Source organism: Andrographis paniculata, unplaced genomic scaffold (genome assembly GCF_009805555.1).
Source record: "Andrographis paniculata isolate CXL003 unplaced genomic scaffold, ASM980555v1 Contig52END, whole genome shotgun sequence".
NCBI lineage: Eukaryota > Viridiplantae > Streptophyta > Magnoliopsida > Lamiales > Acanthaceae > Andrographis > Andrographis paniculata.
In genome coordinates, this window is record NW_026137587.1 from 4,120,154 (window position 1) to 4,136,355 (window position 16,202).

Sequence of the window (16,202 nt, forward strand, 5' to 3'; positions counted from 1 at the left end):
GATTATAAATTAGCATTTACTTTACATATTATTCCGAGGAGTTACAAAATAAATCCATACAAAAAAATAGATAATATTATATTAATGTGAAATTATAAGCATTGTACTGATTAATTATAATATAAATAATAGTAGAATAGTTTATATTGTCCTTTTTGTTCACATATTTTTAAAATTTTGACATTATTTATTAATAGTATATCATTTCAGTATAAATATTACTTAAATCAAATATTTATAAATTTTATGTTACAAGATATTAAATCAAATGGTAAAATTTTATTATTTTAAAATTTTTAAAACTCTAAAAGTATATACATAGATAGAGCCTAAGTTTTGCATATTCCGCTTACAATGTAATTTACTTTAAAAAGTTGCAAATATTATTAGAAAAAAGGGTGAAAAAATACCTTTGTTAATATTACCGAAAGACAATTTAATTCTAATAAAGTGACCCAATAATTTTTTATTTTTTAATTATAAAAATACCGATATTTTTTATAAAAATATATCATTTTTATTCATAAAAAATATACATATCAAATAATTAATTTTACTCAAAAATACAAATCACAAACCTAAGCCAAAGGCAAAGTAATACATATAATTTGGTTTGTGTTTCAAGAATTATTGATGTAATATTTTGTTAGTGTTACCCACAAATAATAATAATAATAATAATAATAATAATAATAATAATAATAATAATAATGATAGCAGAATCTTAAAGGAAGTTAGGACACGAAGTCCGGCGGAAAAAGAAAAAATATGCACTCAAGTCGGTTGGTCCACGGTCAGTTGGTCCGCAGTCGAATAAGCAGGTCGGTTGGTCATCGGTCAGATAGGTAGGTCGGATAGGCAGGTCGGAAGGTCTGCAGTCGGATGGGATGGTTTGTAGTCGGTTGGTTCGCAGTTGGTTGGTCCGCCATCGGTTGAGTTGGCCAATACGGAGTTTGGACCAAGCGAAGGTCTGTTAATTAAGTGAACAGTAGTTCAGTCGCTTGGTTGGGGCGACCATTGTATCGTCTGGAAAGATCAGATGTTGGTCGCTTGATGGGGCGACCAATAAGTCGTTTGGTCTAGCGACCAGTTAGTCTCTGGAATGATCGGTCGGACCAGTTGAGTTCTGGAATTGGTAGAAGCGTTTGGCGAGACGGTGTAAGACACGTGTCGACAGATGAGGACCTTGTGGACGGTTGCCGTAACCGCCCAAACAACGTTTCAAAACGTTTCGTTGTGGGTGGTTGACGGCGGTTGCTGGCGACGGTTCTGAAACGTTTTCTTGAATGAATATTTAAGGATTTGGATTTATTCTGGAAATGCATCTTCAGTCATCTTCAAATAACAACAAAGTCAGTGATTCGGGGATCATCATTTAAATTTTCAGTCTTTTATTTTCCAATTTATTTATGTACCGTACAGTGTTTAGAGATTCCTAATCTCAAACACTAATTATATCAATTCGAAGATAATTTCATATTTTCGGATTTTACTTTTTTATTGTTGAAAAAACAATCAACAGTTAGATCTATCAATCTATTCATTTATATTTTACACATAAATTTTAGAATATTAATATTTTACATTTAAGTAATACAATATAATGATAAAAAGACTTTTTTTAATCCTTATTTACCAATTTGTTTTTTTCTTTTTTTTTTCTTTTATGAGATTCTTAAAGTATTGTGTCTAACGGTAGAAGTTTTTATTTATTTATTTAAATTGAAAATAAAATTATTAAAAAATAGATATTTTGATTTTGTACATAACAAAATAGTAAAATAAATAGATAAATAGTAGGGGAGTATTTTTCTACTCCCTAAGTCGGTAAATTTAGAATAGTTAGATTCATACAAAAATTAAAAAAATATATATATATTTTTTTTAAAAAAAAAATATAAAAAGAAATAGTTGATGATATTTCAAAATTTGAGTTAGAAATTAAAGAAAATAAGGAGAGGAAACTAATAATGATAGTTATAAATAAGTCTTCAAAAAAGAATAATAGTTAAATATTAATTTATTAATTTTGTCAAAAATTAATAATAAAATAAATTTAAAAACTAAAAATAAATGTGAAAATAAATTTAACAGAACAAGAGAATAATAGATTATAAAAATTGCATAATTAAAAAATTATCATAATCTGTAAATAAATTAATGTTCCAATTTTCAATTTTAATACTTTTTAAGATGAAATAGTTATTTATCACAATATTTTATATAAGAAATGAGTATATATATTTTAAACAATAGTGAATTAAATATAAATCTTCAAATATTTACTTGAAAGATTTAGCAATAATTGGGCCGCCAAAATGGATTTTGTGGCCCATTAACCGTCAGCATGTGGGCCCATATTTGACGAAATAATCATTGACTCGTTGACTACATTTATTTATTTATTCTTAAATAAAAGAGAACAATTCGGATTATTTAATAAAGTCATGATGATGACTTATCTGAAAAATAATCCCAATTAGATCAGATTAGATAATTAACCACAAAATTAATAATGGGGAAGTTTTTTCAAAGCCAAAATGATGCACAAAAATCCATAATAATCTACACATGTACATGCATCTGTTATATTTAATTAAAATACTAACTCCTTCGCTAAATTTATAACATTTGAAAATTTTTTAAAAAATAATATTTTATTAAAAAAAAAAAGATAAAAATAAAAAGATAATTGAGATTATTTTAAAAAATTTAGTTAAAAATTAAAGAAAATAAAAAAATAATAAAAATAATGATATTTGCAGTAAATAAGTGTTAATGAAGAATAATAGTTAAATATTGATTTGTTAATTTTGTCAAAATTAGTAATTGAATAAACTTAGTGAACATGCTAAAAATGAAAGTGAAAATAAATTTAAGTATATGTTAAGACATTGATACCTCCGGAAATAATTGATGCTTTTGGATAATAAAATTTAGTATGTTATATTATGATGTTATTTTATTTATAAAATAAAAATTATTGTATATGATTAAAAAATTAGATATATATTCTCATTAAATATAACAAATGAATATCATTTTATAAAAAATAAAATTTTATATGATACAAATAAAATAAAATTTTTATTGATTTATTTATGATTTATATAACTTAATTTTATATAGAAAAAAATCAGGTGTTTTAAATATAAATAAAAATATTTATTTATTAAAAAGAATAAAAATAAAAATAAAAATATTTGGAATGAATAAAACAAATAATTGTGTATATAATCCTTATCATATCAACGTGTGGTTTGTAAGGGTATTATTCAGCATAGGAGCAACAACATATAATATATACATAAATAACATATAATAAATAAAAAGATAATAAATGTATAGTTTATTTAATAATATAAATCTAATATATAAATTGACAACAAAAAATAATAGTTGACATAAGTACATAAAATCATTGAATACATCACATATCATATGTTAAACACAATATAAATATTACAATTTCTATTAATATAATACAATACTCCCTCCGTCCAAAAAAAAAAGTGTCTTGTTGAGAGTTGACACGGGGATTAAGAAATAATAGTGGGTATGAAGTAGAATGTAAATAACTAAAATGCCCTTACTCTTTGAAGGATTTTAAAGAGTATGTTAAAGTAATAATTAGGGTAGTATGGAAAAGTAGGAATAATTTTGTTATAAAGTGGAGACCATAGCTACTAAATAAGGAAACAAGACAATTATTTTGAGACGGACGAAAATGAAAAAACAAGAAAAATCTTTTGGAACGGAGGGAGTACAATATTTGATAATAGTACATACAAGACAAATTACAATTGATCTTAGTATATCATATTACATAATAACATAATACAATATACTCTCTCGGTCCCAATACGTTGTTTTATTTTTCTATTTTTTTCAAAATAATTGTCTTGTTTCCTTATTTAGTAATCGTGGTTCCCACTTTATAATTTTCAAACTATCCCTAATTATTACTCTAATCTACTTTTTAAAATCATTCAAAAAAAAAGTAAGAGTATTTTAGTCTTTTATCTTCTACTTTATACTCACTTTCAATTAAATACTATTATTCTTTAATCCTCATGTCCACTCTCAATAAGACATTTTGACGAAGAGAGTATAATAACAATTATTAGTTATTTCAGTATGTTCAAATAAAAAATATTAATTTACGATGCAAAATTAAAATAAAAAATTTACCAGTGAACGGTGAAAATATATACATAAAATTTTATGTTCAATACATATTCTAATTAATATTATTAAAATTACTTTTTTTTATCCAATAAATTTAATCCAATTCTTTTGTATTTTTACGAAGAAATGAAACAAAATTTGTCTGCCTCCCGTTCTTTGAAATCGGACAAGCCGTAGAAAGCATATGATAAATTTTATGCATGATATTGAATATGAAATTTAATGAATAATTATTTATTTAGTTTTTTCGGTTCTATGAACATGCTGTGTGTTTATTTAAGAGTTTAAATTTTGCATTTAAATTTTTTAATAATAAAATTTTAAATTTAAATAGTTATTTGATATGATATAAATAAATTTTATTGTGTTATTTTAAATGTAAATTTAATTTTTAACATAATATATATATAAAAAAATTGATTTAATATTTTTTAGAAAATAAAATAATTAAATAGTAAAAAAAATTAAAAATACACGGAAAAAAAAAAAAAAAACACATTCACACAATCTTGATAAATTTTATTTATTTATTTATAATTAGAACTTTTTTTTTTTTAACTGACAAATGGGTAATGATTCTCCCATTTGACTTGATATTAAATAAAAAAATTTTAGTATGAATATGATTATGGGTTGAAAAGTAAAAAGGAAAATCAATGTTGAAAAGGGAATCCAACTTTTCATTTTTAAAGATTACTTAGATATTATTGTATTATTTTTATGTGAATTGTGGTTTTTATATTTTTAAAATAAAAAAATTAATATATGTGATTAAAAATTTAAAATATATACTATTTAAACATTTTAAATATTATATTTTAATAAAATATATATAATATAAATATTATTTTGAAAAGAATAAAAATTTATGTAATACGATTAATAAAAAAATTATTTCTATTTATTTATAATTAATATAAATATTTCTTGTTAAAATAGGAAGTTGTAAATATAGATAAAAAAATATTTATTTATTGATTAAAGATGGAAAATGTTTTAACTTTTGAGTGGAATTGAGGAGAGAAGAATAAAAAAGTTTTGGAAGAAAGAAAAAAGTTTTGAGTGGAATTGAAGATGTAGAAATAAGCAGATTTTGAGCGATTATACATTTAGAATTTTACATATTTAATTAAATGATATTCATATTATTTATATTTATATGTATTAGTATATTAAATATTGATAAATTTATTTAAAATAAAAACTTATCAATTGTTATAGGATATATACTAAAATGAAAAATATATCAGATATGACGGGACGAAGGAAATATTATTATTATTATTATTATTATTATTATTATTATTATTATTATTATTAATTGCAAAAAATTAATCAAGTATGGATTCGAATACCTTAATGTTATTTAATTAAGTGTAGAGTGTGATGTTTAGCCTTTTGCCACTAATTGTGGACAAAAATTTAATAAATTATGATGTTTGAAATATACAACTTGTATAGTTGTAAGTGAATCTAATTCCAAGGATTAAATATAAGAAAAAAGAATCTATGCCTTAATAAATATGTTTTAAAAGAAAAAGTTTTTTTTAATAATTTTCGAACATGCAGTTGCTACTTTTCGAGTATGTTTTAAATAAATCTATATTGTTGGCAATTCTTCGAATGTATTCTAAATAAATTTGTATAGTTGGCAAGATCATATGTCTTTACGGTCACGAGTTTAGGGTTTATGGACTCCACTGAACCAATTCTTATAAAACTTAAAAATATATATTTTTGATAATTTTCATCTACTATACTTACTCCATTCACAAAATATATATTCATTTGAACTAAATACAAATTTTAATGAATAAATTATTATATGGATTGATTCTAACATAAAAAAATATATTTTAGAAATTATAGGCATGAATTAATGATGCAGAAACTTTTTTGTTTAGATTGAATATGCAAATGATTGTGTGATATATTTATAAATAAATGTAATATTGAAGAATATGAATTAAAAAATACATGTCAAATATTTGTTAAGAATAAAAACTATATATTTTTTATGAATAAAAACAATAGATATATCTAATATACTAATAATATTATTTTAAGGAAACACAACATTAAATATTTATTTATTTATTTATAATATAGTATCATATTAAATTTTAAATATTTTTACCATGTTCTAAAATTTTAAATATTTTAAAACTTTTCAAGAATCAAGCTAAATACTACCTATATTATATTGATATATATAATTTTAAGTTATACCATTTTTATAATTTTCTATAAAAATATATTAAAATTTTATACAAAATATTATACTAGTATTTAGTAATTATTTCATCTGGAAAACTAAAACACAGAGAAAAAATTGAACAAACCCAAAAGTAATGTGCATTTTTTATATGAAAGTTTACGGTATATATATATATATATAATATACATATATATGATTGGTTATTTTATATTATCCTGTATATATATATATTATATATTTTAAATATAAAATTAAATTTTAATATATTATACTCCCTCCGTCCCAAACACTATGCAATATTTGTGTTTGGCATGAGAATTTAGGTGTGGAGTATTAAGTATAGTAATTTGAGATAATTTGGATATTAAGTGATGTGATTGGAGAGAGAAATGATTATTTGTTTTTTTTTTTTTAATTTGAGTGATGTGATGGGATAAAGTGAAGTGTATATTAATATTTGTATAAAAATATTATTAATTATTTCTAAATTTGAAAATATTGCAGTGAATTTGGAACAAACAAAAAAGGAAATATTGCGGAGTGTTTGGAACGGAGGGAGTAATAAATAAAAAGAAATAATTAATTTTATATTTTTAGAGAAATATTTTTTAAAATAGTAAATCCTAACCACAAAACCCACAAACCAACACACCCCATAAAAGATTTTTTGGTTTGTGTTTAACATTAGGGTTTTGATTTGAGTTAGTTTAAATATTATTCTGATTTGATACTTTTAAAAAAAATAATAATTGTATTAAAAACTACAGAAATATATTTGAACACTTTTCTCTAACGTTTAATTTTAGGTGTTTTATTTGTTAGGTACGATTACGATGATTTATAGAAATGGTGTTTGGTATGTCTTAATTTTTAAGTTTTATTATACATATGTAGTTGTTGATTTTTACTAAATATTCCATCCGTCGTTCAAATGTATGTTCATTTGACTGGACACGAGTTTTAATAAAAGTGAGTAATAATTGTTAATTTTTTCTTTTATAGTTAAAACAGTAAAAAAATGGAATAATTTTTTTAGTTAAAAAGGAAATGAGAATATTTTTCGATGACAATAAAAAAAAAAATTAGCATAAATTTGAACGACGGAGGAAGTAAAACATATACTCCCTCCGTCCCTTAACAATCTATCCATTTTTCTATTTTAATCCGTCCCATAACAAAGTATCCGTTTTCTTTTTTAGTAATTGTACTATCTACCTAACATTACAAATACCCTTCTAATTTACAATATATTACACAAATGTCATTACCTTTATATCATACAATACTAATAGGGTTAATTTAGTCTTTTTATCTTTATTTATACTTTATCCCAATATAATACTAATATTTCTAAAACTCCGTGTAAAAAACAAATGGATAAATAGATTGAGGACAGAGGGAGTATATTTATATAATATTTTTGGGAAATGATGTTGAATGCTTTTTTTTTTTTTTTTTCAACAACACCATAAACACATCTCATTATGTTGGCTGCTAACTCTTTAATTTAGGACAAAACAGAAAACAATAACGAGAGATTATTGTTAGTTTTTGGAAAGAAAACTTTAAAGTGTATTCTCTCTCCCACTTAATTTGTCATGCTCTCTCCGTCCCATAACAAAGTATTCATTTTTTCATTTTAGTTCGTTCCATAATAAAGTATCCATTTCCTTTTTTAGTAACTATACTATATATCTAACATTACAAATACCCTTACAACTTACAATATATTACACAAATGTCATTACCTTTATATCACACATATTAATAAGGTTATTTTAGTCATTTCTACTTTATTCCTACTATATCCCAATATAATACTAATATTTCTAAAACTACGTGCAAAAAGCAAAATAGATACTTACTTCTGGGACGGAGGGAGTATATTTTTATTTTCGTGCGTCCCACAAAATTTATTATTTATTTTTTTTGAAAATATAATTAAAAACTTTAAATCACATTTTAAATTTTATGTATATATAATTTTTTTTTTGTTTTAATTAAACTACTTCATCATCTTAATCTTAATTTATAATTATTTTATTAAATCATAATTATTTTCACTAATACACTTCTTAATTCTTTATGAATTATACAATACCTAAAATTCCTTGCATAAATTAAATAAGACAATTTAGCTGAAACAGATGAAATATTAACCTAAATTGAGTGTATACATATAGAGATATATATGTACACACATTGGACTTGAGTCCAAATTAATAATAAGATAAATAATACAATAAAAATATAAATAACAATATAGCTAACACTCCCTTAAACTTAAGATGTAAAAGTAGAATTTAACTGAGTTTGTATATGAGTAACCAGAAGCGGCGGAAAAGAATAGACTTAATGATAATATATGCAGATCAAAAAGAGATGTACAATTCAATGACGAGCATCTTGGAAAATAAAGAGACAACTAAGCTCAATATGTTTGGTACGCTTATAAAGATATTATTATCCGTCATCTTCGTAGCACTCTGACTATCACAATGAAAAATTGTAGAAGATGATTGAGGGACACCAATATCATGAGTAACCGATATAGCTAAAATAGTTCTAATGTAAAGTTATCAAGGACAAAGTATTCTGACTCAATATGGTATTCTCTCAAGAAATGAGAGAATCATCTAAAAAGAAGTAGAAATCAATATTTGAATGACAATTAGTAGGGTCACAAGCCCAATGCGCATCAAAGTAGCCGCTAAGTTTTAATAAGAAACAAACTGAGAAATGTAAACCATGTAGGAAAATACCATTGGCATAACGAAGGATATTTAAGATGACGAAGTGATGAGAGGTCCTCGAAGCAACATTCACAATATGAATTACATTAACTATATCAGGACAAGTGACAGTCAAATAAATCAAATTTTCAAAAAGTTGAGAAAAGACAAGAAGAGAATTATCATGAAGAGTAAATCGAACATTATAGGCAAACAGTATAGAGATTGTACGACAATCAGTAAGGCCAATCAATGAGACCAACACAAGAAATAAAATCAGATGCATACTTAGCTTGAAATTGATAAAAACCATTTGATGAATTAGAGACATCAAGTCTTATAAAGTAGTGAAGTTGACTTAAACTCTTTCATTTCAAACTGTTGATGCAAACATATTTGTAGATCAGAAATACCAAAAACATCATCCTCTGTGATGATCATATTATCACATAAAGTAATAGAATGACAATTTTCGAGGACAAATGCCAAAATAACAAGCCAAAATTGTGACAATTCATAGTGAAATATAACTTAAACATTACAGAGCTAAAGGTAGCATATCAGGCGCAGGGCTTCTGTTTCAACATATACAAAGCTGTACATAAGCGACAAATCTTCTCAAAATATAAGACACCTACAAGAGAATTCATATAAATTTCATCAATAGTATTGTCATGTAAAAAGGTTTTTAACATCCAACTGAAATAGAGTGAACAATAACAATTGTAAGGAGACAACAAACAACATTAAGTCAAGCAATTGAAACAAAGGTCTTTTTATCGTTGATCTTATATTATGTAAGTAACCCTTAACCACCAAACGAGCTTTGTTGTGTTTAATGAAAGCATCTCAATTTGTTTTATTTTAAAAATCTATTTGCACCCAATGAATATCTTTTTAAAATATAGATCCACCAAATCTCAAGTATGAGTCTTTCCCAAAATTGAAATTTATTATCCATAATTGTTGTAATAATAGATTAGCACTTGCCTCACGAAATGACTTAATCTTGTAATGGGATAAAATGATAGAATAACAATGATAGTCAATGAGGTGAGTAGAAGGTCTACTTATACAAATGGAACTGTAGTGATCATAAGTAGATTCAGGAGGAGACATCAATTTAGAAGAGATTGAATTCAAAAGACATGAGGAGGGAGACTAATAAATGAAATTTGGTATAGAGAAGAGATAGGTGTCGGGAAAGAGATTAGAGAAAGAGAATGAAAAAATTGAAGAAAACGAGTCAAACGGTATGCTAAACTTGAATAAGGTGAATAAAGAAGTGTGTTCCCAAAATGTGACATGATGTGAGATACGTAACATATTAGAGATATAATTCCAACATCTAAACTCTTTATATTCTACAACATATCCCCAAAAATAACATAAATGACTCATAGGTTGTAGCTTGTTTTGCTCATGGAGAGGTAGAAGAACAAAACGTTCACAACCAAAGGAATGTAACATACTATAATCAATAAACTGATTGCATAATAACTCGATGAGACTAATGTTATGGATAACATACAAAGGTAATATATTAATAGTGTAAATATGTTTCAAGACTGCTTCTCCCAAAAGTGATCAGGACATTTAACATATACGAGAAAGAGCATGAATAATATTGAAATATGACAATGTTTGCATTTTGTCCCTCCACCTTGTTGGAACAATAAGAACATGAACACTACATCATGATAACTTGACTAGAGAGAAATTATATAAAAAAAATGAGCGAATCATTGTACTCATAAATATTATTAGTACGCAAGATTTAATAGAGCATGAAAATTGAGTGTGAATCATCTAAGAAAATTGAATATATATTGGATAATTAAAAATATTTTTTTTTAAAAAATAAGCTAATGGTGTGTTTGTTTGAGGGTTTGGATTTTGAATTGAGATTTGAATAATAAAATTTTTAAATTTGAAGAGTTGTATGATGTGATATAAATAGGTGTTGATGTGATGTTTTGAATGTAAAATTGATTTTTAGTATAATATAAAAAATAGATGTTTGATTTGATGTTTTTTACGAAAAAAATGGGATGAATAATGTATTTAAAATCTAATCGCCCAAACCAACACACCCTAAGTAAACCATGAAAATTGTTAGAAAAATACTTTTAATATAATTTTCGAAAGTCATTAATAAACGCAATATGAGAGGGACATCAAATATTAGACTACACTAAAACCAAATATTCAATAGCAGTACGTAAATAGCAAAATTGTTCTAATACCATATTAGTTTTTAAGGAAAAAATTAAAAATTATATTAAAATAAAATGAGTATATATATATATATAATATGATGGACTTTGGTCTAATCTAATAATAATACAATAACAATATAATGGCAAAAAAGTAAAATCAAAGATTTTTAGTGTGAGTTTTATCCGGTTTTTTTATTATTTATATATATAAAAAAAGAATTCCTTCCAAATATGAAATCAAATATTTCTATTTTATTTTTATATTACACTATAATTTTATTTTTTATTTACTATATTATACTAATACATATTTATATTATATCAAATAATTATTTTAATTAAAAAATTTAGTACTCAAAACACACTCTAAACAACCACAAATTGTGCATGTTATTGTTTGTTTCTTTATTTGCTTTTTTTTGGTAAGATTAGGACACATAATATAATGCTTGCCACCATTTGAATCAATACTACTCCCTCCGTCCCAAATACCGTGTCTGTAGATACGATATTTTAGAAGGGGTATAATTAGTAGATAATTAAGAATGTATTAGTGAAAATAATTATTCTATAATATAAATAATTATAAATTAAGATTAAAATAACTAATTGGTTTAATTAAAATTAAAAAAAATAAAATTAAAAAATTTAAAATGAGATTAAAGTGTGTAATCATTTTCCAAAAAATGAAAGTGACATGGCATGTGGGACGGATAGAAACGACAACATGAACATGATATTTGGGATGGAGAAAGTATAATTGTACTATTTAGATGCTCATCCCACACTAGTCACTATCTTAATTATTAGTATTATTATTTCCACATTGGGCGATAACTTATTTAAGAATTTTTACAATTTTTTTATCATGTAGTCTATCGGTAAATTTTATAGATATATATATTTATGTTTATATTATATTCATATCAATATTCAAATTACTATTTTTTCGAAAATCCGTAATAATATTATCACATTTAACTCATTATCTTTATAATAATTACTTGTTTTATATATTTTATATGTTTGATAATATATAAATAATATTTATTATGTTATATTATATTTTAATTTAAAAATATTAATTTATATAATTTTGATAATATTATATACTTTATTCATCCCACATATAATATTATATATTTTTATTTTTTTTATATCTCATATTACATGTCATTTTTTTTCTAAAAAAATTTATATATTTTAATAATATTAAAATTTAAAATTTTATATTTTTATTTTTTTTTTCAATTTTACTTAAACTAATTAGTTATATTAATTTTAATACATAATTATTTGTATTAAATTATAATTAATTTTACTAATATATTTTTAATTATTTTTACTAACACACCTCTTAAATTCTCGTGTATATAGTAATCAAAACTTAATATTAGAGACGGAAGGAGTATAATTCTTATTATTATTTGAGACATTAAAATCATTCGAATTTGTCAGATTAATGACATTAGAAATTTAAAAGTTGAAATAAACTTGAATTAATACATAGGTCGAAGAATGTCTTTAAAAGTTGAAATAAACTAGAATTAATACATAGGTCGAAGAATCTTTATTTATGACAATTTTGTTAAAGAACTAGTCGAAGAAATTACTATGCTTATTGATCAGTTGAAATTGAATATAAAAATTTAAAGAAATTTAATTTTAAAAATGTGTAGATGGACCATAGTATTTTGAAATAATTTGAAGATATATTTGTATAAATAATTATTTATAAATTTAAAATTTTTGGTAATAATTAATTAAATAATTATTTTTTATTTTTATTAGAGATAATAAATTCTTAAAAATAATATGTGCATGTTGACTAACTAATGATAAAGTAACTGGATAAATAACTTCTGTGAATTTGTTATATTCTCTTATGTTTATATGAATTCTTAAAAATTTTTGTGAGTTATTCTTTTATCATTTCAAACTAACTATTTGTGCTATTTGTGATGTAATGTCTTAATACATTTTATCTGAAATCAATATATCAGACCTAGTCGTCCAGTAAGGGATAACCTGTTAGTGTAGGGGTTGCACTTGTGACCATTACGTCATGACAATAGACAATGTCATGACATACACAAGTTACGTAATAATATATGATCTTAACAAATAACAAGTGTTCAAAGAATAGCCCACAAAATATATCTATACAGATATGTTGATTTGCCCATAAATATGCAAAAAGGAAAATTATTGATACAAATACTAATACTATAATATTGTGTCATGTACCAAGTATAAAATAAAATAAACATACGCATGGTATAAATCAATAATCGGACAACACAGAGAGACAAACAAGTAATTAGCAACAAGAAATTATGCTGCAAATCTACCAAAACTTACATATATATATATATATATATGTATTATTTGAATCCTCTCCTCAACAATGATAATATTGCATTCACCTATGCTCTCTCACCAGATTTTATTCCGGCCGGACTGAATGTATTCAGTGATGATCGCCGTCCGGAGATCCACCCGGGCCCTCGACTTGCAACTGCCAATGAGAAAAAGATCCGAAAAGGTCACAGATATGCCGACAGCAAACAATTTGGCTCGGTGACTCTCCTCTTGTACTTACCACAAAGTATTGCGAGCATACTGGGCATTCCTGAGGCTTTCCCTTCTCGAGCCAGAACCAAACAACATCGTGCTCGTCCTCTGTTGAGCAGAGGAGTTAATTTGGATCGACGCAGTCAGAAATTAGTTCAGCAGAAGTAAATGAAATCATCGAAATGAAGTGACGTTATTGGTTCGTTGATTACCGCCTTCACCGCCAGGGCATCCCACGATTCTTTTGTCGTAGTAAGACTTGATCACAGCAGGTTCTTCCTGTGTGCATTGGAGGTGAGTGTCGAAGAAGAAAGGCAATAATAATTTTATTACCGATTACTCGTTTTCACATGAATGCAGCTCACAAGGATCTGATTTAAAATGTTTGTTAAGAATAGCAATCGACGTTGAATCATAAACAACCGTATCATTTAAAATCAACAACCGTAACTATATCACCTTAAGTAACTATTTCATCATCACTTTTAACCAACCATAGAAAAGTTTCATTCATTTTTAATACTAGTTGCTCTCTAATACACATGTTGAGATTCATCGAAATATAAGTTAGGCTGAAACCTCATACAGGAATGAATTTCATACTCGTTTTCTTGAATAAATACACGCGCAAGAAAATGGAATGTACAGAATCAAGATTACAAGATATATAGCTTCCCATCAAAATTCCCAAACTAAAATGTCCATATGAAGTAAGAGTTGAAGATCATCCTACGGAACCACTTAACGAACACATCCACACACATACAAAAGCTTCAAATATATAACCTAAAAAATGCAATAGGTATAGACAAAGATTGTATCTAATAGTGCCTCCATTCGATCTTCCATGATAGGTCTAATGGTATATACACAATCTTGAATTCAAACTAGTCCTTGAACAAAAAATCAGGCCCTTCTCATACTCATAAATTTCGAAACATCATAAGTATTATCATAACTAGAATATATCTTGGTTGATTTGCCACAGTAAGATAATTTCATCATAAGCCACAACAAGTTAAGACAATCTCAAGGCTAAACAAACAGAGGAAGAAACAAATTAGAGGTAGAAAGATTTCATATGCTGCTGACCTTTGTTCCAAAAGGACCAGATGGGTAGTTAATTTCCAGGATATCCCTTCCCTAATTAAACCACATTGAAATTAGGGCAAAAAAAAATGAAGAATCAACAAATGAACCAACAATTTCAAAATCGACAGTATACAGACGTCTGGATAGCTAATCAATGGCAGTGAAGCACTTACTTGGAGCTCAGCTTCGAGCTCTTCACGCTCATGACCAGTAGCAATCGGCATTATATCCTCCACTCTCTTACCCACAGCTCCTGCGAATTACAATCCATTAAATCAAGGAATGCACAATCTTAACATCAAATTAGCATACACTGAAGACAGTACACGAACAAACCAGATGCGATGCTGAATTCGCGACATACGGCGGGGAAAATGCGTAGAACATTCTCCGAAGCTTCGGAAGAGCTGACGGCGAATCGTGCGGGTCTGGAAGCGGATCGGGCCGGGCAGAACGTTCTGAGGTGAATAGCGAGCCTTCTAAACATGGTTCGGATTGAAAATTTCTCGGAATTGATTCCCGGTCGCCTTCCGTGGATCAAGAACGAAGCCTTGATCAGTTGATCTGCCTGTAGAAAGATATCTTCGACAGAAAATGGGAATTGTAGTGAAAAGTTTTGATCTGTAAGGTAAGAAGATGGTGGTCTGATTCGCGCACGTGTTTATTATTATTCCACACTAACTTCGGATCCACCATTTGACTCTGTAATTCGGTGTTTATGTGTGTTAAAAATTTGAGCTCTGTTCACACGCGTATATATGTTCATAAATTTTCGCACATAATTGATTTTTTTCTTAAAAGAAAATCAAATCAAATATACAAAATACTACATTCATCACCTACACTATATTACACAAATATATTATTTTTATATTACTAATAGTGACATTTTTGTCATTTTCACTGCAATTTATTATAATACTAATATTAAAAAATCCACGTGCAAAAAGTAAACGACAACTTTGCACCATGACGAAGGGAGTATATATTTTTATAAAATATAAAATAAGTGGAATGAAAAAAAAAAAAAAACCACAATGTGAACAAAGTAGATAGAGCCAAAAAAAAAAAAAAAGAGTATTTCAATCTAAAGTATTAAACAAACAAATTTTATGTTTTTTTTTTGTTATATTCGAAAACAAATTAATAGTAGTATTATATATTTTTATAACATATACT

General features: G+C 25.4%; 1 protein-coding gene across 1 annotated transcript; it reads right to left on the minus strand.

Annotated features, from left to right (window-relative positions):
* Nucleotides 1-13,615: 13,615 nt before the first annotated feature.
* LOC127254613 (cytochrome c oxidase subunit 5b-2, mitochondrial-like) lies at nucleotides 13,616-15,723 on the minus strand. The gene is made up of 6 exons (XM_051279821.1): nucleotides 15,360-15,723; nucleotides 15,197-15,276; nucleotides 15,024-15,074; nucleotides 14,144-14,210; nucleotides 13,960-14,039; nucleotides 13,616-13,875 (listed from the first exon to the last, which is right to left on the minus strand). The coding sequence occupies exons 1-6, from the start codon at nucleotides 15,508-15,510 to the stop codon at nucleotides 13,828-13,830; spliced, it is 477 nt and encodes a 158-aa protein (XP_051135778.1). The 5' UTR covers nucleotides 15,511-15,723; the 3' UTR covers nucleotides 13,616-13,827.
* Nucleotides 15,724-16,202: the final 479 nt, after the last annotated feature.